At 45.5% G+C, this 27955-nt stretch overlaps 4 protein-coding genes and 1 pseudogene across 9 annotated transcripts; 2 read left to right on the forward strand and 3 right to left on the reverse strand.

Annotated features, from left to right (window-relative positions):
• Positions 1–4255: 4255 nt before the first annotated feature.
• On the reverse strand, positions 4256–5791 carry CD14 (CD14 molecule). The gene is made up of 2 exons (XM_039836315.1): positions 5586–5791; positions 4256–5507 (listed from the first exon to the last, which is right to left on the reverse strand). The coding sequence occupies exons 1-2, from the start codon at positions 5586–5588 to the stop codon at positions 4389–4391; spliced, it is 1122 nt and encodes a 373-aa protein (XP_039692249.1). The 5' UTR covers positions 5589–5791; the 3' UTR covers positions 4256–4388.
• A 463-nt stretch (positions 5792–6254) lies between these two features.
• LOC120581413 (60S ribosomal protein L28-like) lies at positions 6255–9807 on the reverse strand (annotated as a pseudogene).
• An 82-nt stretch (positions 9808–9889) lies between these two features.
• Positions 9890–15175, forward strand: TMCO6 (transmembrane and coiled-coil domains 6). 6 transcript variants are annotated; one of them, XM_039836309.1, is made up of 12 exons: positions 9891–10095; positions 10229–10332; positions 11776–11891; positions 12000–12183; positions 12431–12535; positions 12700–12785; positions 13015–13149; positions 13367–13478; positions 13593–13779; positions 13916–14010; positions 14339–14506; positions 14759–15175. In XM_039836309.1, exons 1-12 carry the CDS (start codon positions 10011–10013, stop codon positions 14870–14872), a joined length of 1491 nt encoding a protein of 496 aa, XP_039692243.1. In that variant the 5' UTR covers positions 9891–10010; the 3' UTR covers positions 14873–15175. The 6 variants fall into 6 exon arrangements, with proteins under 6 accessions (XP_039692245.1, XP_039692243.1, XP_039692244.1 ...); XM_039836310.1 differs by having other exon boundaries at positions 13033–13149; XM_039836312.1 differs by having other exon boundaries at positions 9894–10136.
• On the reverse strand, positions 15137–17365 carry NDUFA2 (NADH:ubiquinone oxidoreductase subunit A2). The gene is made up of 3 exons (XM_039836316.1): positions 17204–17365; positions 16975–17081; positions 15137–15434 (listed from the first exon to the last, which is right to left on the reverse strand). Exons 1-3 carry the CDS (start codon positions 17302–17304, stop codon positions 15343–15345), a joined length of 300 nt encoding a protein of 99 aa, XP_039692250.1. The 5' UTR covers positions 17305–17365; the 3' UTR covers positions 15137–15342.
• Positions 17366–17466: 101 nt separating this feature from the next.
• On the forward strand, positions 17467–27763 carry IK (IK cytokine). Its single transcript, XM_039836308.1, has 20 exons — positions 17467–17627; positions 18191–18257; positions 19299–19391; positions 19835–19894; positions 20709–20876; positions 21048–21162; positions 21623–21693; positions 21783–21829; positions 22702–22865; positions 23687–23795; positions 24075–24114; positions 24273–24492; positions 24738–24756; positions 25424–25502; positions 25783–25863; positions 26111–26168; positions 26876–26964; positions 27159–27267; positions 27443–27477; positions 27568–27763. Exons 1-20 carry the CDS (start codon positions 17612–17614, stop codon positions 27593–27595), a joined length of 1668 nt encoding a protein of 555 aa, XP_039692242.1. The 5' UTR covers positions 17467–17611; the 3' UTR covers positions 27596–27763.
• Positions 27764–27955: the final 192 nt, after the last annotated feature.

Below are 27955 nucleotides of genomic sequence, written 5' to 3' on the forward strand. Positions count from 1 at the left end.
TTTAATTACTTTCAACAATATTTTGTAGTTTTAGAAGTGTAAGTTTGCTCTTTTGATATATTTACTCCTCAGTATTTTATTCTTTTTGATGTTATTGTAAAAGGAATTTTTTTTTAATTTTCATTTTCAGGATATTCATTGCAAATATATAGATATAAACCAACTTCGTATTCCTGGGATAAATCCCAGGTGGTCATGGTGTATAATTCTTCTTAAACATTGCTGGAGTCAATTTCCAATATTTTATTGAGTGTTCCTGCATCCACATTTATAAAAGATATTGGACTATAATTTTTTTTGTGTGATGTTTTTGTCAAGCACTCTTTCTTAAACATACCTACAATATCATACCTATCATATCTAATACCATACTAAAAAAGAAACTAGGAGATTTTTTAAATCCTCAAATATCCAAGTCATTGTGCAAATATCTCCCATTGTAGTTCATTCTAAGTGGCTCATAAAGAGCCCACCATGATCTGGAGAATGAGGGGGCTCTGAACATTGGAAGTGGTGGGAGGGGATGTTAAAGAAAAGAAGACTTCATGGAAGAGAACAAAAACTCTAGACTTGGAGTATAAGGATTTCTGAGGAAAACAACTGATGTCTGTTTGGTTCCAGATGGCAGAAAAGGAACAAAAGAGGAAGCTATAGGGAGATTGATTTTGGCTCAGAAGAGGAAGTCCTATGACCTACCCAATCCTACCCTTGCAGAATAAAATTCGTCACACCATACCAGACATCTGACCTTATTGTGCCACATGGAAGTGGATCCGTTGCTTCTCTTAGTCTCTCTCTCATTCCTTGAGTCACTTCCTTCCTTCTCTAGGGCGTATTTTCCAGCCTTGCGCACATCAATACAATTTGCTTAATCCTTGGGCCTCACTTGGGCTGCCCTCAGTACTCCCCATCCCTGATGATTTTGAATGAATAAATCCTGCCCCTAGGCTGCTGTGCGATAACGAAATCAAAAAATAACATATGCCTTGCAACTGGAACCATGTCACAACTCTAACCTCAGTTAGGCAAATCTTTTTATTTGACCTAAGCAAAGTAAATCAGTGTTTTCTCACCTAACTCATGGGAGCAATAAAGGCTTCAGCCCACTTCTCTCATTCATTCAATCAATTATTTAGTAAGGATTTATGGACCACCTGCCATGTGCTGGGCACTACTTTAGGGACTGGAGATTAGTCAGAATTGAACACAATTGATACAATTGTTGCTCTCATGCAGCTTTCAACACAGTACTAAACAAACAAAAACTGATGATATAAGGAAAAATGATTTCCAATTGATATCTAATGTGAAGAAATTAATATAGGATGTCGTAATCAGAATGATGAGGCAAGAAGGGCTCTTTCAGATGAGGTGACATTTGAGTTGAACCTTGAACAATGAGAAGGTGCCTGCCATACGACAATCTGTATTGAGAGCTTCAATTTCATAGAAGTTCTACAGACTCCTGCTACCACAAGTACCCACCAACATCTTTGCCCGGGTACTCTGCCTTCCAGCCTATACTTATAAATTGATTATTTCTATGGAGGCCAATCCCTCCACTGGTGAATTAGGTACCAGTCCCCTTTCCCTACTCAAGAACAGTCCTCCAGTATGACTCCCTTCTTTCTTCTGAATCATCAAGTTTTCCCTTCCCTATTGGATTATTCCCATCAGCACACAACCATGCTATTTCTCTCATCTTAAAAATCAACAAACATAACTTCAACAAAAATAAAACAAAAATCAACAAACATAGTGAAAGACTGAAAACTTTCCCTCTAAGATCAGAGGAGAGAGATGATGGCTCCTAGTTTTACTAAAAGCAAGAGCTAAAGTCCTTACTGTGCTCCATATTTACAGAGCTACTCAAACAATGGCACAGGACTTAATTTCTTTTTTAAAGTTCTAATCCACAGATGATACTTTCGTAAAATAAAATAGAAATGTTGCTGCAATGTGAAATTTTATAAAGTTTTAAAATACTTATTCTTGACCTTTTTACTTATCTCCTCGTAGTGCAGTAATAAACAATTTTCGGGCTGGCTCTTGCTTTGGACCGTGTTTTGAGCAGCATTGTTTTATAAGGGTCTGCATAATCTGGCCCTGCTACTCTCCAACCTCATCTCTTACCATTCTCCCCACCTTCTCTGCTTACTCTCCTTCAGCCACACTAGCTTATCGTTTCCTTTAACATCCCAAAGACCTCAGGATCTATGTAGTTGCTGTTGTCTCTGCCCGAAATGCTATTCTCTGGATATCCTCCAATGCTCTTTCTGAATCACTTGGATGTCTGTTCAAAAATCCGCTATCAGAGAGGCCTTCCCTAACATCCTATTTAACATATCAATCCTCGACACTTGTTTCCTTTCACTGCTCAGCACTTATCACGGTCTGATATATTACGTGTTTATTGTCTTCCTCTCACCCCCCACCAGTCAACTAGAATCTGAACTCCTAACAACTTAATTCCTGCTATTTTCATAGGGTTTAACATAGTGTCTGACATATTATAGGCACTTGAATGAATGAATATCTGCAGCTTCTATCACCGTGATCTCTAGCTCCACCTAATCGGTTATAATTCCCAGATCTGGCCATATACTTTCTGGTTTCTGAGACTTTTAACATGCTGCCTATTTTTGTTTGGGATGTCCTTTCTGAGGAAGTGACAGTCACCTCTCAAGACCCAGATTAAATGTCTTCTGTACAGCCTTCTAGAGTAGAGGTCCCCAACCTTTTTGGCACCAGGGACCGGTGCCCCTATGAGAATCTAATGCCTGATGATCTGAGGTGGAGCTGAGACAGCGATGCTAGCACTAGAGAGTGGCTGCAAACACAGAAGCTTCGCTCGCTCGTTGGCCTGCCACACTGTGTGGCCCGATTCCTAACAGGCCACATACTGGTACCAGTCCACGGCCCCAGGGTTGCAGACCCCTGTGTTAGCAGTCCACTCATCCCTCATAGAGTTGCTCCCTCCTACCACTGAATTATAACTATATTTTATGTTTGTGTCTCTCTTACTGTATTGAGAATTCCCTGAGGGCATGGATGTTTCTGATTTATCTTTGTATACGAGTTTGGCTCCTAGCACACAGGGCCTGAGGTGGAGCAGAGGCTCTGTAACTGTTTGGTGAAGAGTGCTCAGAGTTACTCAAATGTAAGAAGCTGCTTAAAATAGTTAATTCTCTGATACTAAAAATGTCCTAACAGACTGAATGAAGTCCCTTTTGGGTATTCCAGTAGGGTTTCCTGACTGGGGTTGACAGTTTATTTAGCTGTCCCCATGATTTTTTGAGTCTGTGGTCTGGTGACCTATATTAATTTGCTTTCTCCATTCCTATCTGTGTGGTTCTGGACACTGGAGGGAGGCAGGCTAGAGGGCTCTGCTTAGATGCCTCCTCCCACCCCTCTCCCAGGTCCCCTGTAAGGCAGGTATCTAGCTCTCTGATGGATGTGGCTGCCTCCAGGATGTAATGAAGAAGGGACTCTTAGAAGAAACAGCTTCTCTTGGCTGATGTCCTGTATCTTTGAGATAATGCAGCACATCCTGTTAATTGCCTTGTGATGGGTCTAAGAAGCTGGGAAGTTCTAAGGTATTATCCTATTTGCAAATCAAAAAGCCAGCCTGAAACTCTTATACAGTACACACATATATAAACATAATTACAAGATCTCTGGTTCAGAAACAGATTGTTTAATGACAGAATCTTGCATCACTTCCCCATGCCCAAATTCTCCATAGAATGACAGTGGAAGCCAGCGTGCCAATGTGTGCAGAGGGGCTTTACAAAACAGAAGATGAATCCTGAAATTATGAAACGCAAAGTTTATGTACTACAGGTGGCATAGCTGTCCCTTGTCTCGGGAGGTTTGCGGCGGGTGGGGGTCGGTGCAGGGGGCAGGGGAGGTGAAAGAGTTGAAGGCAAACAAATGGCTCCGGTTTAGTTCCTTTGAAAGGGACCAGCAGGCTCGTGAAAGTGCACCAGGAGAGGAACATTCTGTATCTTTCTAGGCATATTTATCAAATACTCTTTAACACAGATACTAGTAATCTGCTCAGAAAGCCATGATTGCACAGAAACCCTTTCTTTCTCCTATGCAGCCCTAGAGAGGTAAGGTTTCCCTGTCCCTTCTGCCCATGAAGTTCTTTACTTAGGCAGATATGGTTTCTGGGGAGTTGGAGTGAAGAAAGTCTAAGTATTTCCCCATCGGCACTGTGCCCAGCACATAGCAGACACCCAGTAAACATCTGTTGAGTAAATGACATGGACCATTTTATAAGATTTTAATGAAGATGGACAGAGAGGATTGGCTGATTGAGACGTCCTCACGAGGCTCCCCAGAGCCAGGGCAATTTTAGCCAATCCATTCTTCAACCCTGGGCGTTAGGCGAAGGCGCCGGCCCCTTGAAGCAGCGCCAGAGCTCCTGACATCCCCACAGCCAGCATGGAACTGGCACAGGCTGAGACCATACTGGAGTCATTCGGGTCTTCTTGGTGCGTGGGGGGTCTAGGGTCCAGAAAGGGATTCCCGTCCAGTGTCAGGCTACCCACCGTGGGCAGCTCGTCTACCCGCGGCTCCCTGTTCAGCCTGTTGAAGCTGAGATCAAGCACGCTGAGTTTGGAGGGCAGTCCTTTAGGGACCTGTTCCAGGCCAGCGAACGACAAGATGAGAGAGTTCAGTGTGCTGGGCCAGACGCACCCAGGAGCGCCCGGAGCGGTGGCGCGCAGCGAGTTGTGGCTGAGGTCCAGGTGGTGGGGTTGCACACCCGCGGCCGCCAGCGCCTCGCATACGCCGTTGGGCGTCTTCATCCCCGCGTTGCGTACCTCTAGCTCTCGGAGGGCCGGGAACTTGTGCGGACAAAGAGCCACAGTCAGTCCGTGCTCGCCCAGTCCCGGATTATCTGACAGATTTAGGGTGACGAGGGCCGGGAAGGTGCGAAGCTCTGCGCAGGAAAACGCGAGCGAGTCCGCCTGCGCAATGTTTAGTACTTTGATGTCCGGCAGGATCCATTGCTGCAGTTCGGCGAGCCAGGAACCCCCTGTTGCCCATGACACGTTACGGATACTGAGGGTGGAAAGCGCAGGCCCAGTGGCTTCCAGAGGCGGCGGCGGCGGCGTGCCGGTTACTTCCAGGTCCTCGAGCATCAGTTCGTTGAGGCGGGAGTACCCGAGCCCACGCAGGACGGCGAACAAAAGCAGAGCAGGAACCCGTGCAGCGCCCACCGTGAGCCGCTGCAAGGGCAGAGTCCGGACCAAGTTAGCATACAGCTTCAGGTCGGTGTCTGCGATCTTTATAAATTGGTGCAGGCTGCGGCCACCACCACGGATCTCCACCTCGACAGCATTAATACAACTCAAGGCGCTGGACCAGTTGGGCTGCGGATTTGTGAAGTTGCAGACGCAGCGGAAATTGTCGTCGTCCACTTCGCAGGGCTCTGGTACGGTCGCAGAAACGTGCATCAGTGACCATAGCAGCAGCAGCAGCAGGCAGGGAGCGCGCACCTGGGTAGAGAGCGGAGGTCAGGGCGGCCCCAGCCAGTCCCTAAGGTTCCCCGTTCCGCCCCAAGACCGTATACTCACCATGGTCGTCAAGTCCTCTGAGCCTCTGTGTCCCTGGAAGTCTCTGGGAAGGGCTTCGGCTTTGCTGGCTTCTTTCCTTTACAGCGGCACTCGCTGGCTTCTAGGCTCCACACACCCTTTGGCAGCCTCGGAAACTTTATGTAACCCCGAGAATGTCACTTTGTTTTCTCCTCTGTGAACCCTGGTCACTCCCCACTTCTCTTCCACCCAACCACTCTATTCACTACCCTTCTGGGAAATTTTGCAATGAAGGATGTTGCTGGGAGGAGGGGCAGAGTGGAGAGGATCCTGTAAGACCTCTAGTGTGCTCTGCCCCAGCTGGCGTCTGATGACTCAGGTGCCCCAGGCTTGTCTGGTGGCTATGGAGAAAGGAAGATCCCCAGTGTCTCCTGCCAGGACTCTCTCTTGCCAGGACTACCCCACCTATATCCTAGTGAATCAACCTGGGTAATTTTCTTGAATTTTCTCTAGTCTTGGTGGTTACTATTAACCTCCTGTCACCCCAGTCCAATCTCCTGAATACCCTCAGATATTTAACTGGATATTTTGTGAAACAGATTGCTAACGAACTTCATCTATTGACTCCAATGGCTGGAATTAAGTTCAAGAGAAGGAAGTTGGTCTGAAGAGCAATTCCCCTTCCCATTTTTTTTTTTTTTCTGCTGACTTGTTCTTTCTTTATTAAGAAAGTATTAGGATAAGTAAAGGTGTTTAGCAGAAACACACTGGCCAAGTCACTTGCTCTCTTAGTTTTCATTTCTCCATGCTGAAACTGAGAAACTAGATCTTTTTAACACAGTTTTCCAGCTTGCATATCGTTCTTCCCTGCCCTCCCCCAACATAATTTCCTGTGTTCTAGGAAGAAAGGGCTGGACTTAGATTGAATGAGGATTAGTAACAAGAAAAAAAGCAAGTGTCCTAGAGGGTGGGGTAGGGTTTATGCTTGGACAAGAAAAAAATTCTGAGATGTTCCAAATAAAATTGCAGGGGCTGGAGAGTAACAGAAAAAGATGGGAATCGTTAAGCAGTTAGGAGCTATGGGCCAACGAAAGACTGCTCACATTCCTGAATGTATGTTGGAGCCTTGAATCAATCTCTAGGTGTCTATTAGCTTCTGCTAGATTGCTGCATCCTGCATACCATGAACATTCAGGACTGCTGTCTATCCAATCAAAAATAGTAAATATTTCTTTCTTATAGACTGCACTTATTATAGAATTGCCTCCACTTCATTTTCCTGCCCCCCCATCTGTAACCAATGTATGTTCTTTCAAACAACTTACAAATTTCTTCCCCAAAACGTGTTGAATAAAAGAGCCCATCCACTCCAGGATGTTGCCTTCTTCACCTAGCCATGCTGCTCATGGTTTAGGTTTCATGCCCCAGGACCTGGTCTTCTGATTAGCATATGGCTCAATAAACCCTTTTTTTTTAAAAAAATGCTTTCAGGAATGTGAATTTTAACTTTTACAATTGCCTTCACAGGTCTGTACCTTTGGATTTCTGGAGAAAGAGCTACATGAAAAAAACCTCTGAATTCTCACTTCCTCTATTTTCCAGAGGTAGCTTCACATCCGTCCCCAGTCCAAACGAGGAGGCCTCATCGGACCACATTTCCCACTGTGTGTTCTGTTGGGTGTGCCGTGATCAGGCCATGTCACTGGGACATCCTCAAGGACCAAGATGTTAATAAAGCTCAGTGTTAAACATACTGACCCTGAAGGTAGACAGCCAGGCAAGGAATCCCAGATCTACTGCTGAGGTTGTCAGACTTGGGCAAGTTTCTGGGCCTCAGATTTTGAGCTTCTGTATTTATTTATTTATTCATTCATTCATTCATTCATTCATTCATTTGTTTATTTATTTATTTATAGGAAGGTCAGCTGATACCTTTATTGCTGGGAGGGTGGGGTTCAAGAGCTCGTGGTGGGGTGGGCCGGCTCCCTCTTCACCATCATCAGCTTCTGGCTGCGTAGGATGGCAGCCATGCTCAGATCCGGGCGGTACTTGTTTTTGCAATCATGTGCCTGATGCTGCTAAGGGTGATCCGGCCGTTCTTGTTGCTGGTCTGCACTTAGGAGGTTGCCAGCTTTCACTGGCCAGATCTCTGCTTCATGACGCCCACCATCTTGTGGTGAATCAGCTGGTTGTAGCGGAGGAAGTTGTGGGCTTTTAGGTCATTGGGTTTGGTGGTTTATGTATGCTTGTTCCTCTTTATCAGGAAGCTGTAGCAGTTCCGTACAACCATCCATTGCAGATGTGTAGACATGATATCAGCTCTTTTCAGTGCAGCAGGTGGAGATGGAAAGAGCTTGAGCTTCTGCTTTTAAAATGGATATAATAATAGTACCTGTCTATGACTTTATCCTAAGTCTTTGGCACAGAGCCACATTTGTTGACAGCAGCCCACTATTATCTTGTCAGAGACTTTGTATTCGGAAGACTTAAGCCACTGAAGCCTGGCTCCTCGGCAAATCCCCATCACCTTAGCAGAGACACTCTAGATAAGGAGTCCAGGATAAGAAGGGCAATAAGTTTCTGCAGAGATCCCCAACTCACACCTTAATTCAAGAATAGCTATCATTTGTCTACCAAATGCTAGGGCTGGTACAAAGCTTTGGGATGCCAACATGACCCATGACCCACTCAGTCCCTCAAATACTACAGTAGGTGAGGGAAGTGAAACAAACCCGGAACTACTATTCATAGTGAAGAGGACCCTTACAGAGGAAAAGCCAAGGATTTGTGGTAACTCTGGAGAAAGGAACAGCTAACCCTGTAGTAGAGAGGATATACGGCTCTTTCTTATAGGGTTAACACTATTGTCAGGCAGATAAATGCAAAAAGGCAGTTTGGTCATGAGTAGACACTCTGGGCAGAACATAGCTTTTGTCTAGGGACTTGTCTTACCTTCCCCACCAGGAGAAAGATGTGTATATAGAAGTCAGTCTGTCTATGAGGAAAGGGACAAGACCCAGGCCCTACCCCCAGCCAGAGCATGGTACACAGCAGGTTCTCAATAAATGGCTGGCCAGGGGCTGGATGGATGCTAGACCTGGAGAGAAGATGTGGAGGACAGGATGATGGTCTGCAGCTATTTAAGCAGATGTCTTGTGGAAGAGATCAAATGCTTCATCGGTTTATTTTGAGAAGCGACATTAATTTCAAGGAAGGAAGTTGGTTTGATGAACAATGCTCCTTCCTGGATTTTTTCTTATTTGTGCATTAGCCTAAGTAATAGCTTTCTAAAAATTAGAGAACTCCAATGAAACTTTTTAAATGCTACCAGGACTCGCTTAGAGCTGTGAAAGGAGTTTGGGAGGAGACATCAATTACACTATAACTTAATGACAGCTGTGAAAAGGGTTGTAAAGAAGTATATGGTGCTATACACTCTCATAACAGGGCAACTGGTCCAGTAGCTCTGAGTAGTGGACATTGGAGTTGAGATCTTAAAGATGGTGTTAATTAAGGGAAGGGCTCTGGTTGATATGGGGGGTGGGCAGAGACAATGCTCTAGTCAGAGGAACAGCCTGTGCAAAAGCCCATAGGAGTTAAAGAGCAGGGCTCATTTAGGGAACAAAGAGAAGATCCAAGAGAGATGAGTAAGGTGAAGTGCCCTTCCAGGTGAAACTGGAGATGTATGCAGGGATTAGACCGTGTAAGCATTAGTAGGCCACAATTCAAATTTTGAGGGTAAGAAATACTTTAAATTCACCAGTGTTTCCCCCGTACTTAGTGGTGCTCAAAATTTGGTGAGAAAATTACTTTATCCTAAAAATAATGTGACTCACTTTTATGCAGAGCAGTGAAATAATATTTGCCTCATTTTACTTACCGGTAAAATGGGGATAATTGTTATGGCGAACATTCAATATGGCAATGCATGGCCCGCGTTTAGCTAACCCTAATCAGTGGGAGTCGTGTTATTGGTGAAATGGCATCCCATATCTTCCTAGAGCTCGGGGTAGTTTTGAATGTTCCTCTAATGTGTGTTAGGAGTGGGTAGGTTGTGTTTGCTGAGTGGAAGGTGACGCTTCTGACCTGGGGCGGCCGGAGTCGGGATTGAGTTACTTTCTTTCCTGAGTACGTACGGTAAATACTACCTTATTTTCTTTCCTAGAATTGAGAAGTAGTGAAACCAAAGCCGCTGGGCCTTCGTTTGGCTTTCTGCCTAGGTCTGAACCAACCTCTAGCCTTCGCCAGCTCCGGTTACACTCTCCTTCCGTCCTTTCGCTCTCTTTGCCCGTCCCTCTACCTTCGCCGTCCCCGCCCCAGGACCTGGCGTCGCCCCCTCGCATCGCCCCGCCTTTGCTTGCACTTCCGCTTCCGCCCTCAGCCGCGGTTGCCGGTTCATCCCATCTTCCAGAACTTGGCGCTACCTTCTCAGCTTTTCGCTTAGTGCGAGTTGCCTGCAGCTCCACCATGTGGAACCGACTGCAGGGCCGTCTCAGGCCGGTGGGCTGCGGAGTGGAGGAGCTACGGTGCCGTCGGCGGGAGCGGGAGGCTGGTACGGGCCGGCGAGGGAACATGGAAGGATAGGGTTTGGCGGTGAGAGAGAGAGTGAAGAGACCCTTGGGTGGGAGACGAAGTTCTGGGTCCTGGATGTCTCTTCCACGCTCAGCCAGTTTCTTTGCCCACAGCACTGAGGAAGGCCCGGAGGGAGCAGCAGCTGGTCAGCAAGAGACTGGTGAGAGACAATGCCCCAGAGGAAGCCGAGGTGGACTTGATCCTTGGGGAAGCCGAGGTAAGGGGGCAGGGTGCGCGGTGAGGTCCATACCGGCTGACGCCAGAGTACCCGAGGTCCGTCCCAAAAACCTCAATGCGGTCCCTTCAAAACCTCCATCCATCCAGTGGGTCAGGCCAGAAAATGGGGTATCATTCTCCACAACTCCGACCCTCATCGCCACATCAATACTTCATCAAGTCCTAGCTATTTTCTACCTCTGAACTCTTTATGTGCCTCGCTATCGCAGCTCCCACCATCCTCTAACCAGTCATCTGCATCTCTGCTTGTGCTCTCAAGTTCAATCTCCATACATCAGTCAGATGCGTCTTTTAAAAACACATAAGAGACCAAACTCCTTCCTGTAACCTATAAAGAACAGTGTGGTCTAACCTCTGCCTACCTCCAACCTTATTAGCTTACTCATATCAAACTCCCCTTTCCAGTTCTCGGTGACAGTTCAAAAAAGCCTTGTCTCAAGGCTTTTTCATTTGGGTCCCTTTTGGTATTCTGCCAGACTGTTTGCAGACTAATAAACATGTTTGATTGTATGATTGTTTGCTTGTTTATTATCATTTCTCCAACTAGACTTTACATTAGCAGGAACTTAGACCCTTTGTCATCACTGAAAATTCAGATGCCTATCAGTACCTGCCATAGAGTAGATTATTGAATAAGTGAATTAAAGAATTACTTTTATTTATTCATTCAGCAAGCATTGGACATTCTCTGTGTTTATATTGTCTAGGTTTACATATCTAGTTTATAAAGCACAGGCGCCAGAGTTATACCATTTATTTATGACAATAAACTATGTTGGGTACTGAGGTACACAAAGATGAAGAGTCCCTTTCTCTGAAGTGTTCACAACCTAGTAAGAGACAGATGTGCTACCACCTGTCATGAAGGAAACATGAGGCACAATAGAAACCCCTACGTCTGCCAAAGGAATCCAGAAAGAGCTAACTTCCCAGGGGCAGTGACAAGGACAGAAATCTGAAGGGAGTGGAGGACCTGGAGGACCTGGGGCGGGTATGCCAGGCATAAGAAATAGATTGTGCAAAATCTTGGCAGCATTAAAAAGTCATGTTTTGCTAGGTGTTGTTGCATGAGGAGAATGACAAGAGGGTAGGTTATGCCAGGCTGAGAGGTTTAAATGTTATCCTTGAAATAACCCTGTCAGAAGGTGTGGGTAGATGTTATTCCCATTTTCCAGGTGAGAAACTGAGGTTTAGGTCCCTTGTAGAGTAAGTCCCAGGGCTAGCATTAAACCCAGTCCTGATTCCCTCTTCTGTCCACTCTACTGCAGTGTTGGCACTTATTAGCCATATTAGTATGAATGACAAGTTGTAGGGATGGTACAATATTGGAGTGCTTGCAGGTGAAGCGAACAGAGCAGGATTCACAACTTGCTTTCTGACAAATGTGTGTTGCCATCTCTCCTCTCCCTGTCCTGGGCTTCAGATCCAGCAGTTCCTGCGGTTAGCCCAGCGGGGAACAGAGGAAAAGGAGAGAGAGAGGGCTTTGGTCAGCCTTCGTCAAGGCTTGCAGCACCTGGAGACGCAACAGATCTTCATCAGGTCAGTGTGGGTGGTGTGAGTGGGTGGCTGGGGCTTTGAGGGATGGATAGGAGTATGGAGCGGGGATGAGCCACAGGCTGAGTAGGGCTTTGGTGCTCACTCATGTAGGCTGGAGGGCAGCATGCGGACCCTGGTCGGGCTCCTGACCAGCAACCAGGCCCTGCTGCAGCTTGAGGCGGCTCGGTGCCTTCATGAGCTCTCTCATTCTGAGCAGTCTGCGGTGGCTGAAGCCTGCCTGCCAGCCACTTCCTACCTCCTCACCTACCTCTCCGGTCACAGCTCAGACTTTATAGTAAGCCCTGTCCCTTCCTACCTTGTTCTTGGCTTGAGTTTAAAATTTGTGCTTTTAGGTGCAGTTTGAGCAGGTAGGGATAAGAAAACCTGTTTCCCCTGATGCCCACAGCCATATATATACCCACCATCTCCTACTCCCTTGTGCCCAGATCCTCAAGGACAGGGCTGTTCCATCCTCCCCACCACAACCCCCAACCCTGGCCTGACCTGGGCCAAGCCCAGTGTTTTTGTTGTCCTGCTCTCAGGAGCTCTGTCTGTATACACTGGGAAACCTGATTGTGGAGAGTGAGGCTGTGAGAAGTCAGCTCCTGCCACAGGGCATTGTTCCAGCCTTGGCTGCCTGCATCCAGGTGAGTGTCCACTTACTTTCTTCCTCCTTGGGCAACACTCCCGTCACTTCTTTCCACATGTTCCAGCTGCTTTGGTTAGGTAGCTCCAGCCTAAGGGGTTGAAAGTCTCAGGAAATCTTAGGGCCTGGCTTCCAGAGTCAGAGCCCTACCCTGTCTCCTTCTAGTCCTCCCATCTGACTGTGCTGGAAGCCCTTGGATATGCCTTGTCCCAGCTCTTGCAAGCTAAGGAAGCTCCAGAAAAGATCATCCCGTAAGTAAAATTGTGTCTCCAGATGTACAGGTAGGGGTGACCCACTTGGCATGTAGCCCCTGGATTCCTTATTGAGTCTGGTTCCAAAGCTGTTGCACATTTAACTCCATTTGTCTGGCTGGGAAGGGCTTTGGGTTTGGACACTTCCCACTTGCTGTTAGGATTTAGGAAGAGCGACAGGCATCTTGCCTTCCATGGTTCCTTTTCTTCCTTGCCCTTCCTGCAACAGCTGTGCTTCTGTTGGCAGCTCTGTCTTGGGCTCCACTCTCCCCCAGCACATGCTGCGACTGTTGCAGCCTGGCCCAAAGCTGAACCCTGGGGTCGCTGTGGAGTTTGCCTGGTGCCTTCACTACATCATCTGCAGGTAACACAGGCCAGTTGAGAAAGTGCCACAGACATCCCCGGGGACTCCCTTCATGACGCTCAGGTTTTTGAACTTGGGTTTCTGGAATTGTTGTGGAAGATTTTCTTCCTTCCATGGCCTTCTCTTCTTGGAACCCAGGAAACCCACAAACCTAGGCTGTTTGCTAACTTAAAGGTGGGATCAGCTGAGTAGTGACTATTTGCTTCCTATTGCCTAGCCAGGTCAATAATGCCCTGCTCATCACCCATGGGGCTCTGTCCACACTGGGGCTGCTGCTCTTGGATTTGGCTGGGGCTGTTCAGAGATCCGAGGATGCAGGACTAGAGCTGGTAAGTGAAGAGGACAGGTCAAGATCGTCACGACCTTTCTTTCTACTCTGCTCCTCCTCTAAGGTGCAGGTAGCCCCTTCCAATTTACATCTGATCCCCAACTTATCTTTGCAGCTGGTGTGCCCTGTGTTTCGGTGTCTAAGCAACTTGCTAACAGAGACAGCAGTGGAGGCTGTGGGAGGGCAAATGCAGCTCAGAGATGAGCGTGTTGTGGCAGCCTTATTTATCCTTCTGCAGTTCTTCCTCCAGAAACAGCCCAGCCTACTTCCTGAGGGCCTCTGGCTCCTTAACAACCTCACTGGTATGCACCATAATCTGCCCAGGCCTGGATCTTTAGATACTGGAAATACTTGTGGCCTGGGCTAAGGTGGGCAGGATTGGGAGGGGGAAGTTTCAGGCCTTAGTTAGAGGGATTTTACTGACGTTTTCCCTTCCAGCAAACAGCCCGAGCTTCTGTACCTCCTTGCTCTCCTTGGATCTGATTGAGCCCCTTTTGCAGTTATTGCCAGTATCGAATGTGGTGAGCGTACTGGTAGGTATTGGACTCATCTGAGACTAAGGTCTAGTGCCCAAAGTGTAAACAGGGGGAGCTCAGAAGTGCCTTTAGCTGAGAGCTGGCAGGTAGTATGGATGGCTTGAGCCAGACCACCCTAGGTTTGAGTCTCTAAACTGTTGTTTACGAGTTATTAACCTTGGGCAAACCAATTAACCACCTTAAGCTTCAGTTTCCTTATTTATAATTGGGAATAGTAATCCTACTTGAAGGCAGTTGTGGGGATTACAGAACATGCATATAAAATTACTTGGCACATTTGCTTTCATCCTTTGTGGGGACTGTGTATATACATTTCTGTCTGCAGGTGCTCACAGTTCTGTGCAATGTTGCAGAGAAGGGTCCTGCTTATTGTGAGCATCTATGGCCAGGTCCCTTGCTCCCCTCCTTGCTGGACATGCTGACCTTCTCTGACACTGACGTAATAGGCCAAAGTCTGGAACTGCTGCAACTGCTGTTCCTCTATAGGCCAGAGGTGGGTTTCTGGCCCTGGTCCCAATCCCCCCTGTTCTGAGGCCTCTGGTCTCACCATAGCCTCTTTCCTTCCAGCCCTAATTGTAGTAATTTCTCTGGGCCTGGCTGGCCTTTGTGGGCTCCAGGTGTGAACCTCCATCTTCCTGTTGGGAGTGTACTCTCTTCCAAGAAGAAGGGCTAACCCATAAGGCTGCGGGAATTGTGTTAGGGCACAGGGACCCAGGTGTTGAGTCCTTTTCTTCCTTGCCCTCAGGCTGCCCAGGCCTTCCTGCAGCAGTCAGGGCTACAGGCCTTGGAAAGGCATGAGGAGGAGGCACAGCTCCAGGAACGAGTGCATGCTCTCCAGCGGACAGCTCTTCATGGGTGACCTGGCTTCTCAATGTCACTTCTCTACTCCTCCCCCCGCCAAGTTCCTTGCCTGCGGGGCCCCTTTGGGGAGTGGGGGTTAGGACCATAAGGAGGCATCATGTTCTCTGCTCCCACACCTAAACCTAAATCAAGACCTTTGGATCTTAGCTCCTCCTCTTTAACCCAGCACTATCCAGGCAGAAGGACCAGAGGGAAATCATTATGGCCCACTTATTCTGGGGCCTTGGAATCTCTTTTTTTTTTTGCTTCAGTAGCAGGTGGCTTTTGATAGGACAGAATAAAGTTTTATTCTTACATTAAACTGCTTTGCCCAAGTTCTTGCACATTCAGGGGTAGAGGGTAGAATAAAGAAAAGAACATCTTACAGCATAAACTTTATAAGGAACAGACAAATACACTTTTCTACATTGTACTCAGTCCAGCAGAGCCCAGGCTGTGGGGTGTTGCTCTCAATCCTCAGTGGGGGCTTCAGGCTTTGCCACTTAGCACATTCTCCAGGGCTCTGTTTACCTGATCAGCACTGAAGTTGTTCAAAGAGACATTCTTCTCTTGGCCAAATGCTGGGGAGAGAGGGAGGTGACTAAGTATCCACTCTACTATGGAGCTACCAAAGAATAACAACAGGTCTTGGTCATGAACTTACAGTATTGTTATGATAGAAGGTAGTAGAGAGATGACCAAGGTGGATTTGGTATGCCTAGAATTTATCCAGTGGGTCTCAAACACATCTAGGAAGCTCAGGTCCAACTAGAATTTTGGCTGATTCTGGGTGGCCACATGGTAAGGAAGGTGTTTCAGGGAAGTTTTAAGGGGCACAGTAGGCATTTATTAACCATTGTAAGCAGTGCATTGCATGGACATACCCTCGACAGGGTGCCCATTCTGACTCCCAGTCCATCTACTATAACACACTACAGTTACTTGAGTCCATCTCCTCCGGTCTACTGGCTTTTGGAAGGAGACCCTTTTTCCTCCCCCAGTTTTTAGTGCACGGCATTACTACAGGTGTCCACTGGAAGAACCAATCTGCCTTAGGTATAACCTTCCCCTACTCTGCTTCCTCCAGACCTCCTAGGGCTAGGTGTAGTTAAAAACTAATTAAGGGGTGAAGGGTTAAAGAAGTACAAATTAGTAGTTGATAGTTGGGCACAGGGATGCAGAGCACGGCAGAGGGAATGCAGTTAGCATTAATATGATGACTAAGTGGAGGGCCTGGGGAGGAAGGGAGCAATTGGAGGGATCGTTTTATGAACAATATAGATGTCTAACCAATGTACTGTATACCTGAAACTGATTTAAATAAATTTATTTAAAAAATTGATTAAAATACCACTAGTCAGCATGTATAAATGTACTGCATGCCTACTATGTGTCAGGCAACATGACAGTAATTTTTCATATTGTGATAAATTGAAATACGTAATATGATTTTAAAAAAAGGTTTGGGGGCAATATTACATAACTGGTCAGGGAATGCCTTTTCGAGGTGGTGATATGCAAGCTCAGAGCTGAATAATAAGCCAGCCATAACGTCTGGCAGAAGTGCATTCTAGGAAGTGGAAACAAATATAAAGGCTTAACCCTGTTATAGCTAGCTACGTAACCTTAGGTATGTTTCATGAAATTTCTGATTCAGCTTTCTTATCTCTACAACATCCCCTCATATAGTAAATGAAGATTAAATAAGATTTAGATAGGAAAGCACAGAGTCCAGCATTAAGTGCTCAACACAATCATCATTTTAGGTTTCCCTCAGTGAGATTCTAACACTACCTGGACCGGGACTGCCCACACATAACTTGAAAGGACCTAACATTGACAAGAACCGACCAGCATTTGTTCTCCCCTATCTGAAACCTGTTCTGAATTACAAAATGACAGTTCCCGGTCCCCCGTAGGGCAGCGCCCGCCTCTACACTGCTGTTAACCCGGGACACAAAGAACCCTATAACCCTACGAATGTAAACTTTCTTATCGGCAATAAGGTCAAAAGCAAGGCTGAAGTCTTGAGTTCCAATCTCTACAAGTTTTTGCTTGACCTTGGGTGGCCCTTTCTCTTCCTGAACCCTTGTTTTCTCCACCCCAGCGTCTCACACTCACCGTAGCGGGCCCAGAGCTTGGCGTGCACATCGGAGCACTCGCGGATTAGGATGGGTAGGTCGGGGTTCGCCTTCTTCAGCTCCACGTAACGTTTCTCGATAAAGTCCCTGCGGGGCCAGAGAGAGCGCCCCGCATATTGGGTAGGCGCCGGCCTCCCTAAACAGCCGAGAGGTCGAAGTCGTGACCCCATCGCCCCGAAGCCCGCCCGCCTCACTACGTTGTGCCTCACCTGACGCCCTGGCTGCCGGGCGAGCGCTGACAAAGGTGGATACGAATCTCTCGTAGGCCCAGTTTGGCACGGATCCCCCGACTGGCCGCAGCCGCCGCCATCTCTGCTAGTACTCGAACCCCTGCCCAGGCCTTCCGGCCGAGTTCTCCAGATGAACCAATCGCGGACCTTCCAGGCCCTGCGATAGGTTGGCTGAGATAGGAGGCGGAGTCAAGTTTAGCCAATTCCTTAAGAGCATTGTAAGGCACGGGTCGGGTCTCCTTCAATTGGGCAGCGGGGGCGAATAGGCTGCGGAACGCAAGGCACAGTGGGTTGGTTCCGGAGGTGCATTGTGGGAGGAAAAGGCAGTCGCTGGTGTGTTGTCGTTGGAGGTGCAGGCCTTGCTGAGGTTGAAACACCGCGGTCGAAATGCCGGAGCGAGACAGTAAGTCTGGGTCATCTGCCCTTTCTTCCCCGCGGAACTCGGGACACTTGCGCGTTATTTCGTCCTCAGAACTGAAGCCGGGTGTGCGTGTGAGGGTGGAGAGGGGCCGAGAGTGACGCTTGGAGCCTTGCGAAGCCGTTAGGCCCTCAGGGAGGCTCCGCAGCTCTCTCTCTACCTAATCCTTGTGTTTGCCCCAAGTGAGTACTAGTGGAATTTATCTGCGAATTTACCCCTCACACACACACACCGCCCCATATTCACGTACACTTGGGTTGCGCCACTTTATCTTTCACGTAATATCTTAGATGTCATCTTCAGGAAGTCTGCTGATTCTCTAGCGCCGGTTTAGGGGTCACTCCTCTGGGCTCCCACAGCTCCTTGTATTTTCCCATTTCACTTATTACATTGTGCTGTTACTGTCGCTGTTCTTGCCTTTCTCCCTCACAAGATTGAGCAGTCTGACGGGAAAACACATCAGTATTGTTCACTACTATATCCCCAACTTTGGCATGGGACCTGACACAGAAGAGATTGATTAAATTGATGTCAATTCTTTTTCTTAGACGAGCCGTTCTCCAACCCTTTGGCCCCAGACGGCCATGATGTGGACGATCCTCACTCCTTCCACCAGTGAGTGTTTTGATCTAGAACCATGGAAATGAGCTGGGCAATGAGTAGAGTGGTGCTGATGGTAAATTCTGAATGTCTTGTTGGCAAGGACGGTCAAAACATTTACCACTTCCCTTTTTCACTGAATCAGATCAACTGTGTAAGAGTATTAGAGGAGAAATTCTGACAGGCAGGGTGCTAGTTTTTAAAGATGATGTTTAATTACACATTACGTAGGAATTCTTGTAGAAAATTAAAACATCCGAAATAAGAGTAAAATTCACTTTGATAACATCCCTAGTTCCAGTCCCTTTCTTAGAGGAAATCACTGTAACCTTCTTTATGTGTATCTTTAAATGCATTTATATACATACACATATATCTGAGGAAAATATATCATTGCTTTGTGAGTTAAAATGTTTAAGTTAAATGGTGTTGTATATATATTATTTTGCTACTTGCATTTTTCCTTTGCTAAAAGCGGGTTCAGCAGGCCTAGGAGAGGCCTGGTTGAAAGAGGTCTCAAAGCATCCTGGCTAAAGTTTGGTCAAGGAGTGAGTCTTTGTCATTACCAATTAAAATGATCTCTTGTACCATCAGTGCTCTCTGCCCCACATTTTAGAAACGCTGTCACAATTTATTTGCTCTCCAGTTAATAAACATTTAGGTTGTTAGCAAGTTTTTATTTTCAAAGCTGTAATTGAATCACCTTTACAGGACTTTTTATACACATATTCCAGTAATTGGCTACACAGATGAATGGAGTTGCCGGGTCATAAGATATACACACTTAAATTTTAATAGTTGCTGCCAAATTGCCCTCCAAATATGCTTTACTGACTTACACTCCCATCAGTGGTATATGAGAATATCAGCTTCTCAAATTCTTATCTATACTTAGTTTATCAAACTTTTTAATAATTAACACTCTGATGCATTAAAAGTGGCATGTCTTTATCTTAATTTGTATTTCCCTGATTTCCAGTACAGTTAACCATGCTTTCCACATATTCCTTTTCCAATTCTTATTGGGTACTGATTTTTAAAATCTTTGCTTTCTAGATCGAAACTCACCAATGAAGACTTCAGGAAACTGCTCATGACCCCAAGGGCTGCACCTACCTCTGCACCACCCTCTAAGTCACGTCACCATGAGTAAGTTCTGGAGTGATCCAAGCTGTCTCTCATCACCTTCCTATAGAAAATCTACTGGTCTGGATGTCTTAGGAACTGGAAAGCTAGTTCTTTTTTGAAGCCTATGTTTCCAGTCTCTCCTTCTGGAGATTGAAGTTCCATTGGAGAATGGGATGCTCTAGGGTCTCACTTTTTCTCAGAGTATGTTCCATGAGTCACTGGTACTCGAATTGCTGCTGGTGTTTAAATGGGCGTATTTCTGGGTCCATTCCAGCCCCCAGAGACTCAGATTCTGAGGCAGATATTTGGAGATACCCATATAGATATTGACGTGGATCTCTGCCTGATTGAAACTGTTGCTTTGATCAGTGTACTAGACTCTTTTTTCAGTCCTCGCAGTCAATTCTTGTGATTTTTGGGATTGTGGCAATATTTTGCATTCAGCGAATTTCTCTTTCTTCTAGGATGCCAAGGGAGTACAATGAGGATGAAGACCCAGCTGCACGAAGGAGAAAAAAGAAAAGGTGAAGGAAGGATGGGGGAGTGTTGAGTTTTAAGGTGGATAGTATTTGGAGAAAAGGAATAGGGGCTAGTTATAAGGCTGCAGACCGAGGTTTGTCTTTATTGTCCTAAGGTTCTCTGGAGAAGACTGATATGTGGAGGGGCAGTTTAGGGGTTTAGAGTCAGTCCGTGGTATTTTAATCTCATGTTTACCAGTTTCTAGCTGGAGAACCTTGGGCATTTGCTTAACTAACTCTCTAATCCTCCATATTCTCATCTGTGGAATGGAGATAGTGATAATAACTTTTATCAGATTATCTTGCGGATCAACTGTGATAATGCATGTAAATACTTAGCACCAGTGTCTGGCATGTAAGTCTTGGCTGCCATCATCATCACCTTATTCGTCATCATTTATGATACTAAACTTTCGGGACATATACTTTGCTTTTCCTTTCTTCTTGGGGTGGACTGGCAAGGAATGATTTATTTTCTGTTGAAATTTGGAAGGCGATAAAAATTCAGATGACTTCATTGTTGCTGTATGGAAAAATCTCACACTTGTAGAGACTCAGTGATGTAGAGTTGGGTAGCATTAAAGAATACTAAAGTGACAGATGGAGTATCCTGAGGTGGTTTTGGAACGATGTGAGCCAGAAGATGCTGTAGTTGTGATTTTGAGGACTGGCAAGAGGTGGCAAGCAGTTCTGTCAGGACGTATATGAACTTTTGCCGTAGAGAGTTGGATAAAGGTATAGGGAAACAGGCAGGAACCATTCTGCTGACCTTGGGATATTAGCTGGTGAGCCTTACACATTTGCCTTTCTCTGGCCACAGTTATTATGCCAAGCTTCGCCAACAAGAAATTGAGAGAGAGCGGGAACTAGCAGAGAAGTACCGGGACCGTGCCAAGGAACGTCGAGATGGTGTAAATAAAGATTATGAGGAAACTGAGCTTATCAGCACCACAGCTAACTACAGGGCTGTGGGCCCCACCGCTGAGGCGTGAGTACTGAGGGGGCCTGGGCTTTGTTCCCTCAGCATCCCAGAGTCATAGAATTATAATATGAATTCTTCCTCACACTTTTCCTGCTCTGGAGCTCACACCATGCCATTTCAAGATGCACTTGCCCCCCCACAAAAGACTGTTCTAATGTGGCCTCTTTCATTATACAGGGACAAATCAGCTGCAGAGAAGAGAAGACAGTTGATCCAAGAGTCCAAATTTTTGGGTGGTGACATGGAACACACTCATTTGGTGAAAGGCTTGGATTTTGCTCTGCTTCAAAAGGTGAGCCTTGGTGAATGAGCGGAGAGTAACACTAGAGTGCTGAATGCTCTTGAATGGGCCTTTCAAGGTAAGAAGAGAGACTGCTGTTAGTTCAAACCATCTAGAAGGGCTAACAGTGTCCCCTCTGTAGGACTGATTACTACTCATTTTTCAAGTCTCAGCCTCAATTTTATTTTCTTTGGGAAACCTTTCTTAAACACCCAGGTATGGTTAACTTCCCCCATTCCTTACCTCCTGCTTCCTACACCCTCGCATACCTCTTCTGTTTCACTTATTATAACAGTTATCTCACTTCGTTGTTTGTTTAATTTGTCTCTCCTGCTATAAGCTCCATTAGGGCAAGGATTATATTGTCTTGTTTAGTACTGAATTCTTAGTTCCTGGTACAGTGTGGTGTAGTGGTGTTCAGTAAATTCATGTAAATGAATAAGGGTCTGAACCCTACTTGCTCTCCTGTTAGGTACGAGCTGAGATTGCCAGCAAAGAGAAAGAGGAGGAAGAGCTAATGGAAAAGCCCCAGAAGGAAACCAAGTAAGTAAACATCACGGCGAACTCGAGAGTTTAAAAGGTGGGACCTAAAGTCAGAATACGTTTAGCAAAAATATTTTTTGTCTTTTCAGGAAAGATGAGGATCCCGAAAATAAAATTGAATTTAAAACACGTCTGGGTGAGTACAGAGTTTCTACGCTAATGGCTCTGTATTCTAGATGAATTGTAGAGAAGTTAATTCTCTGTGTAGGACATGCTTCCCCTTTTCCTCAGCCCATTGTATTCTCTTTTTTTGCCCCTGAACCAGCTAATTCCCATAAAATACTGTAATAGAATTCAGACATGGACTAAATTCTTTTGTGTATGTTATTAATGTCTTCTTAGTTAGGGTGGAAGCTTTTTCAGATTGGGGTTTATACATTATGAGGTAAGTAGCATTGCTGCAAATTAAAAATTCAGAATTTGCAGTCAGAGAGACGGGTTCGAATCCTGGTGATGAAACCACACCAGGTATGTGATTTTAGGCAACTGATTTAATTTCTCAGTGCCTGTTTGTCCATTTGCAAAAATAGGGTTAATGTTCCCTTCATGGGATTATTGGGATGAAGAGAAGTAATATATGCATCGTGTCTATCATACTGAGCTTGTAGTAGAGCTGGTTTTTCCATCATCATCAATATTACCTTAACTATCCTCCTCCCTCACAGGCCCTAATACAGTGCTAGGCACATAGCGCCCTTAAGAAGGCAGTGTAGAAGGGTAGATAGGAGCTCAGGATCTGGAGTTAGACTGCCTTGGTCTCACTTTTTGTTCTACCACTTGGTAGCTTTATGACTTGAGATAAATTACTTAAATCTCAGCCTTAGTGTTCTTATCAGTTAAAAGGAGATAATAATGCCCACCTCACAGGGCTGTTGTAAAGACTGAATGAAGCAAAGCAAAACAAAGGATGCATAGCATGTGGCATGGTGACTGGCACAGAGTAAGTACTTAGTAAATGGCAGCCGTTACTTTAGAAGGTTCTCATTGTCACTTGCTGGTCTTTCATAGGCCGCAATGTTTACCGCATGCTCTTCAAGAGCAAGGCGTATGAGCGGAATGAGCTGTTCCTGCCAGGCCGTATGGCCTACGTGGTAGACCTGGATGATGAGTACGCTGACACAGACATCCCCACCACTCTCATCCGCAGCAAAGCTGATTGCCCCACCATGGAGGTAAGTGACCCAAATCCTGAGAGCCTTTCACATGAGCCTCAAACCTGGGAATCAGCCTCAATTCTGCCTCGGGCATCATTGACCACATTTAATGCATTACCAAGTTCTATCTATTTTTTACCTCTTAAATCTCAATTGAATCCATTTACTTTTCTCCATCTCTACCAATAATGTTCTAGTCTGAGCCATTGTTTCTTAATGGAACTATTAAAAGAGGTTCCTAATTGGTTTCCCCGCTTGCACTGTGATTCCCTTCCAGTACTTTATTTATTAATTATTACTGAGATATAATTCACATACCATACAATTCGTCCCTTTAAAATGGACAATTTAATGGTTTTTGGTATATTCATAAAATTGTGTAACCATCTTCGTAGTCAATTTTAAAACATTTTCTTCACCCCCCAAAAAAATGCTGTACTTTTTAGCCATCACCCCTGCCCCTCAAATCTCCCTATCCCATTTTTACACATGGCCAGAGCAGTTATGTCAAAAGACATTTTTTTCTCATTGCAGTCTAGAAGCTTTCAGTGTTTTCTCACTATTAGAATAAAGAGCAAATTATTTATTGTGGCCTATGAGCCTCTGCAACTTCTGGCCTTTCCAGCCTTTTTTCACTGTGCTTCCCTGTTGTTTGTTGTCCAGTCATGCTGGCTTTTTTGAATTTGTTGGAATCACTTTTCACCCTGTTTCATCTGTCTGGGATGTCTTTCCACAACACCTAGCTAATTCTAACTTAACCTTCAATTTGTTAAATGAATGAACTAATCAATGAAGAGGTTCCTGCTCAGTGAGATAACTTTGCTTCTTGGGGTTTTCAGGCCCAGACCACACTGACCACAAATGACATCGTCATTAGCAAGCTCACCCAGATCCTTTCCTATCTGAGGCAGGGTACCCGCAACAAGAAGCTCAAGAAGAAGGATAAAGGTAACCTGGAGAATTAGAGAAACCTCACCCCTAGGGGAAGACTCTTGGAGAACAGAGAAAAATGGAAGCAATACAGCATTGGCAAGGAATTGGTTACATCTGTCTGTTTGACCCACCCAGGAGGCAGTGGTCAACTTTGAGGCATGAAGAGAGAGAGTATGGGTAGCCTTTGTTGTCCCATCTTCTGAACAGAAGATGTTCCAAAGGGCATTGAGAATTAAAGAGTATGTCAAGGGAATTAACTGGGGAGTTTTCCTCATTCCTCTTTTCACATTTTAGGGAAGCTGGAAGAGAAGAAACCTCCTGAGGCTGACATGAAGTATGTATCCTAGCCCCTGTCACTTGATCTGAGGGAGGAAGGGGGCTCTGTGTTTCTTGTCTTTGGCATTTTGGGAAGGCCATGGTGTGAGAATCTAGAGAAATGGCCAGTGTAAGTATGTGTGTGACTTTGGCAGCTAGTGATCTCTCTTTTCCTAGTATATTTGAAGACATTGGGGATTATGTGCCCTCCACAACCAAGACACCTCGGGACAAAGAGCGGGAGAGATACCGGGAACGTGAGCGCGATAGGGAGAGGGACAGAGACCGTGACAGAGAGCGAGAGCGAGAACGAGATCGGGAGCGGGAGCGGGACCGAGAGAGAGAGGAGGAGAAGAAGAGGCACAGCTACTTTGAGAAGCCAAAAGTGGATGATGAGGTGAGATGTGGCGCCTGGTACCAGGTGGTAGAGCTGTCTATCTCTCTAACTCCCCAGCCAGGTACAGGACCCTTCTGTTATATAGGAACCTTGTGGCTCCATAGTAGCAACTGGGTCGACTAATCCAGGGTGAGAACCATCCAGGGAATGGGGCCAGGGGTAGGTAGAGAATTGATTCAGACTTGGGGAAAAGATGAGTGGGAATCTCACGGTGACACTCACTTTAGTTTCTGTTTTCTTTCCAGCCCCTGGACGTTGACAAAGGTAGGTTGTATCCAAGGAATCTTGCATGGGTCTATCAGCCCTGCTTTCCCCTGGGCTGAGAGTCTGACCTAGAACTCAGCTCACAAGGGTAGGATTGGGGGACTTCCTGGTTCTGGGTTCCCATAAGATTCATATCTTGCTATATGAAATAGACAGAAGATGAGTCTGGAGTTCCCTCCAGCTTTCTGGCCAATAGCAGGTCATATTTGCTCTGTTAGACATAATTCCTCTAGCTTTGGGGTTCTGAGTATGTGAGGCAGGTTGCACAGACAATATTCTGGGCATACTACCCCATCTCAACCAGAGTAGCTCATTATTAGTTAGGATTTGATTAAAATTTGGTTAGCTAAAAGCGTTCTGTTGCTTTAAAAAATGTTTTTATGAAAAATACGTCTTGGAAGCTAAGCGGAGTCGGACCTGTGTAGTAAGTACTTAGATGGGAGACCACCTAGGAAGACCAGGTGCTGTAGGCTTAAAAATTAAAAATGTTAGGGATTGTAAGCTGACATGGTCCTTGCAATCTGTAAGGTCAACCAAGGGTTGCCTCGCAAAAATAAAACAACAAAAAAACAAAACAAAACAAAAAACTACAGTTTGGAAGTGTGTTATAGGGAAGAGGCTGTAAATTCCTCATTTCATTGTCTTAATAGAGTTCTTTTTCCCCCAGGACCTGGATCTGCCAAAGAGTTGATCAAATCAATCAATGAAAAATTTGCTGGTTCTGCTGGCTGGGAAGGCACTGAATCATATCCTTTATTTCAATATGTTTCTGGGTTCTAGAGAATTGTTATTTTTCCAGGTGCCTGCTTGCCCACAACCCTGCTCCTTCCCTTTTATGTTGAATTTTCATAGGGATGAAGTCATTATGACTTTCCTCTTTCTCAGAGGACCCATTCAAGTCTACAGTCCTCTCCTTGGAGTTTTCATGTTGGGCTTCTAGCCCTTGGTCCTTCCTTGAAGCTTTTATGCTATAGGCAGAATTATTTTCTATTTTCTTTTTTTAAAATTTTCTTTAACTTAACTTATGCTAAAGAAGCCAGAAGACAAGAAGCAACTGGGAGATTTCTTTGGCATGTCCAACAGTTATGCCGAGTGCTACCCGGCCACGTATGTGAGACTCTGCTAAAGAAGGGAGGCTGGAATGATTGGAGAACAAGTGGGGTGGGGGATGAGGTGGAAATTTGATTTGCTGAGACCCAGGGGTACTTCTTACTTGGATGTACTATTAGACTCTCAGTGGGAGATGTAGGGGGATGGTCCTTCCTAGGCATATAGCCTCTTACTTGGGTAGGTTTCCGGATGAAACATGGGAGTCTTGGTCTGCACCATCTGTTTAACTGTCGCTTCTCTTTAGGATGGATGACATGGCTGTAGACAGTGACGAGGAGGTGGATTATAGCAAAATGGACCAGGTGTGGAGTTGGAAGGATGGGTGGGGGCTCTCGGGCAATTACTCTTCAGTACATGTCCCTTTCCTCACTCCCAAAAGATCTGTGTCTTATTTACTGGTCGTCACCTTCCCTCAGCTGCAATAATGGGATCAGCAGCACTGTGGGGTCATGCGCAGCTTCACTATTTTAAAGTGTCTATACAAAATCAAATGAGACAGGGCCAAAATATATTTCTCTTTATTTTCTACAAAGTGCCTGGCTTTCATTTCTATCCTAGGCGGTAAGCAAGCCTCGAATACATAAGTAGAAAGGGCTGAGGGAATTAGAATCTTTAGAAAACCGAATTAAAAAAAAATAACTGATTTTTGTCCTAGCCAGCTTTGAAATTTTCCTCCAAATCTTAAAATGAAAACGAAAACAAAACCCAGCAAACTCTTAATGTCTATGACTATGCCAACTTATTTTACCACTTATGCCTCAGTTTTGTCATCAGGAAAATGGAAAGAAATGTATGTTCTCTTAATAGAGTTTTTGAGAGAAATGAGATAGGTGTTCAGAGTGATGCCTGGCATATAGTAAGTACATAGTAATCATTTAGTATTTATTAGGGTTGGATTTATGACTGATGAAATCTGGAATTGTGGGAGAGCCTGGCTTTATTCAAGGGTTAAAATTCCATTTCCACTGATATCTCTTCCTTCCCTGTCTTCTAATCTGTCCTTCAACAGGGTAACAAGAAGGGTCCCTTAGGCCGCTGGGACTTTGATACCCAGGAGGAATACAGCGAGTATATGAACAACAAGGAGGCTTTGCCCAAGTGAGTTGGTACTAAATATGGTCAGGGAGTGAGAAGAAAGGTGATGGATGGACTAGCCTGCATCAGGGTAGAGGGTGTAGTCTGGCTGAGACATTTCCAAATAGATTCTCTGCTCACAGGGTCCTCTGGGAACACCTTGCTATTACTATGCAACCTCTGATGCCTTCTTGCCCAACTGTCCTTTTTTATCTCAGGGCTGCATTCCAGTATGGCATCAAGATGTCTGAAGGACGGAAAACCAGGCGCTTCAAGGAAACCAACGACAAGGCAGAACTTGATCGCCAGTGGAAAAAGATTAGTGCAGTACGTGGGACTACTTTTCCAGTGGGAAGGCTTCAGCTGGGAGGAGACAATGGTCCACAGATCCGGGAACAGGCGGGGGTTGGAGAGTCGTGGAAGTAGGAGAGAGGTCAGACTTGGGCCTCAGGTGAGCTTAGACTGGCAGCATAACTATTGACTCTAACTGTTCTTTTTGCAGATCATTGAGAAGAGGAAGAAGATGGAAGCTGATGGGTGAGCAGCATTATTCTTCCTCTGAGGGACTGGTGGGAATTGCTTAGTGTATATTAAATTTATGCTGACTCATTTCTCCTTCTATTGCAGGGTTGAAGTGAAAAGACCAAAATATTAATTTCTATTTCCAACATGAAGCCAAGAAAGATCTCCACAGGATGTGCTTCCCACTGCTTGCTTTCTACAATTCCCAAAAAGGTTGAAAGTTGTTTTTTTTTTTAATGACTGTATATAAAATAATACTGTATAATATTTGGTTCCATTAAAATTGATTAACTCTGCTGTCTTCTCTGTGTCGAGCATATTCCCTCCAGGGTCCTTGATGCCCCATGAGGGCTATTAATTCTACTGATTGTATAAAGTCACATGTAGAGTGCCAGCTCAGTTCTTTCCTGAGCTGTGGTTCTAGATTCATAGACAGTAAAGATGTTGAGTAGCCAGGGTGCCTAGTGAAGAAGGGAGTGACCTTTACTGATGG

Source organism: Pteropus medius, unplaced genomic scaffold, assembly GCF_902729225.1.
Source record: "Pteropus medius unplaced genomic scaffold, Ma_sr-lr_union100, whole genome shotgun sequence".
In the NCBI taxonomy this organism is placed as follows: Eukaryota; Metazoa; Chordata; class Mammalia; order Chiroptera; family Pteropodidae; genus Pteropus; species Pteropus medius.

Coding starts and splice junctions, on each gene's coding strand:
- TMCO6 (XM_039836309.1), top strand. CDS start 10,011: ATGTGGAACCGACTGCAGGGCCGTCTCAGGCCGGTGGGCTGCGGAGTG. Junction 10,096..10,228: donor TCGGCGGGAGCGGGAGGCTG/GTACGGGCCGGC, acceptor CTTTGCCCACAG/CACTGAGGAAGGCCCGGAGG. Junction 13,150..13,366: donor CTTCACTACATCATCTGCAG/GTAACACAGGCC, acceptor CCTATTGCCTAG/CCAGGTCAATAATGCCCTGC.
- NDUFA2 (XM_039836316.1), bottom strand. CDS start 17,304: ATGGCGGCGGCTGCGGCCAGTCGGGGGATCCGTGCCAAACTGGGCCTA. Junction 17,082..17,203: donor CCCGGCAGCCAGGGCGTCAG/GTGAGGCACAAC, acceptor CTGGCCCCGCAG/GGACTTTATCGAGAAACGTT. Junction 15,435..16,974: donor CAAGCTCTGGGCCCGCTACG/GTGAGTGTGAGA, acceptor CTCTCTCCCCAG/CATTTGGCCAAGAGAAGAAT.
- IK (XM_039836308.1), top strand. Junction 20,877..21,047: donor GTGGGCCCCACCGCTGAGGC/GTGAGTACTGAG, acceptor TTCATTATACAG/GGACAAATCAGCTGCAGAGA. Junction 23,796..24,074: donor GCTCAAGAAGAAGGATAAAG/GTAACCTGGAGA, acceptor TTCACATTTTAG/GGAAGCTGGAAGAGAAGAAA.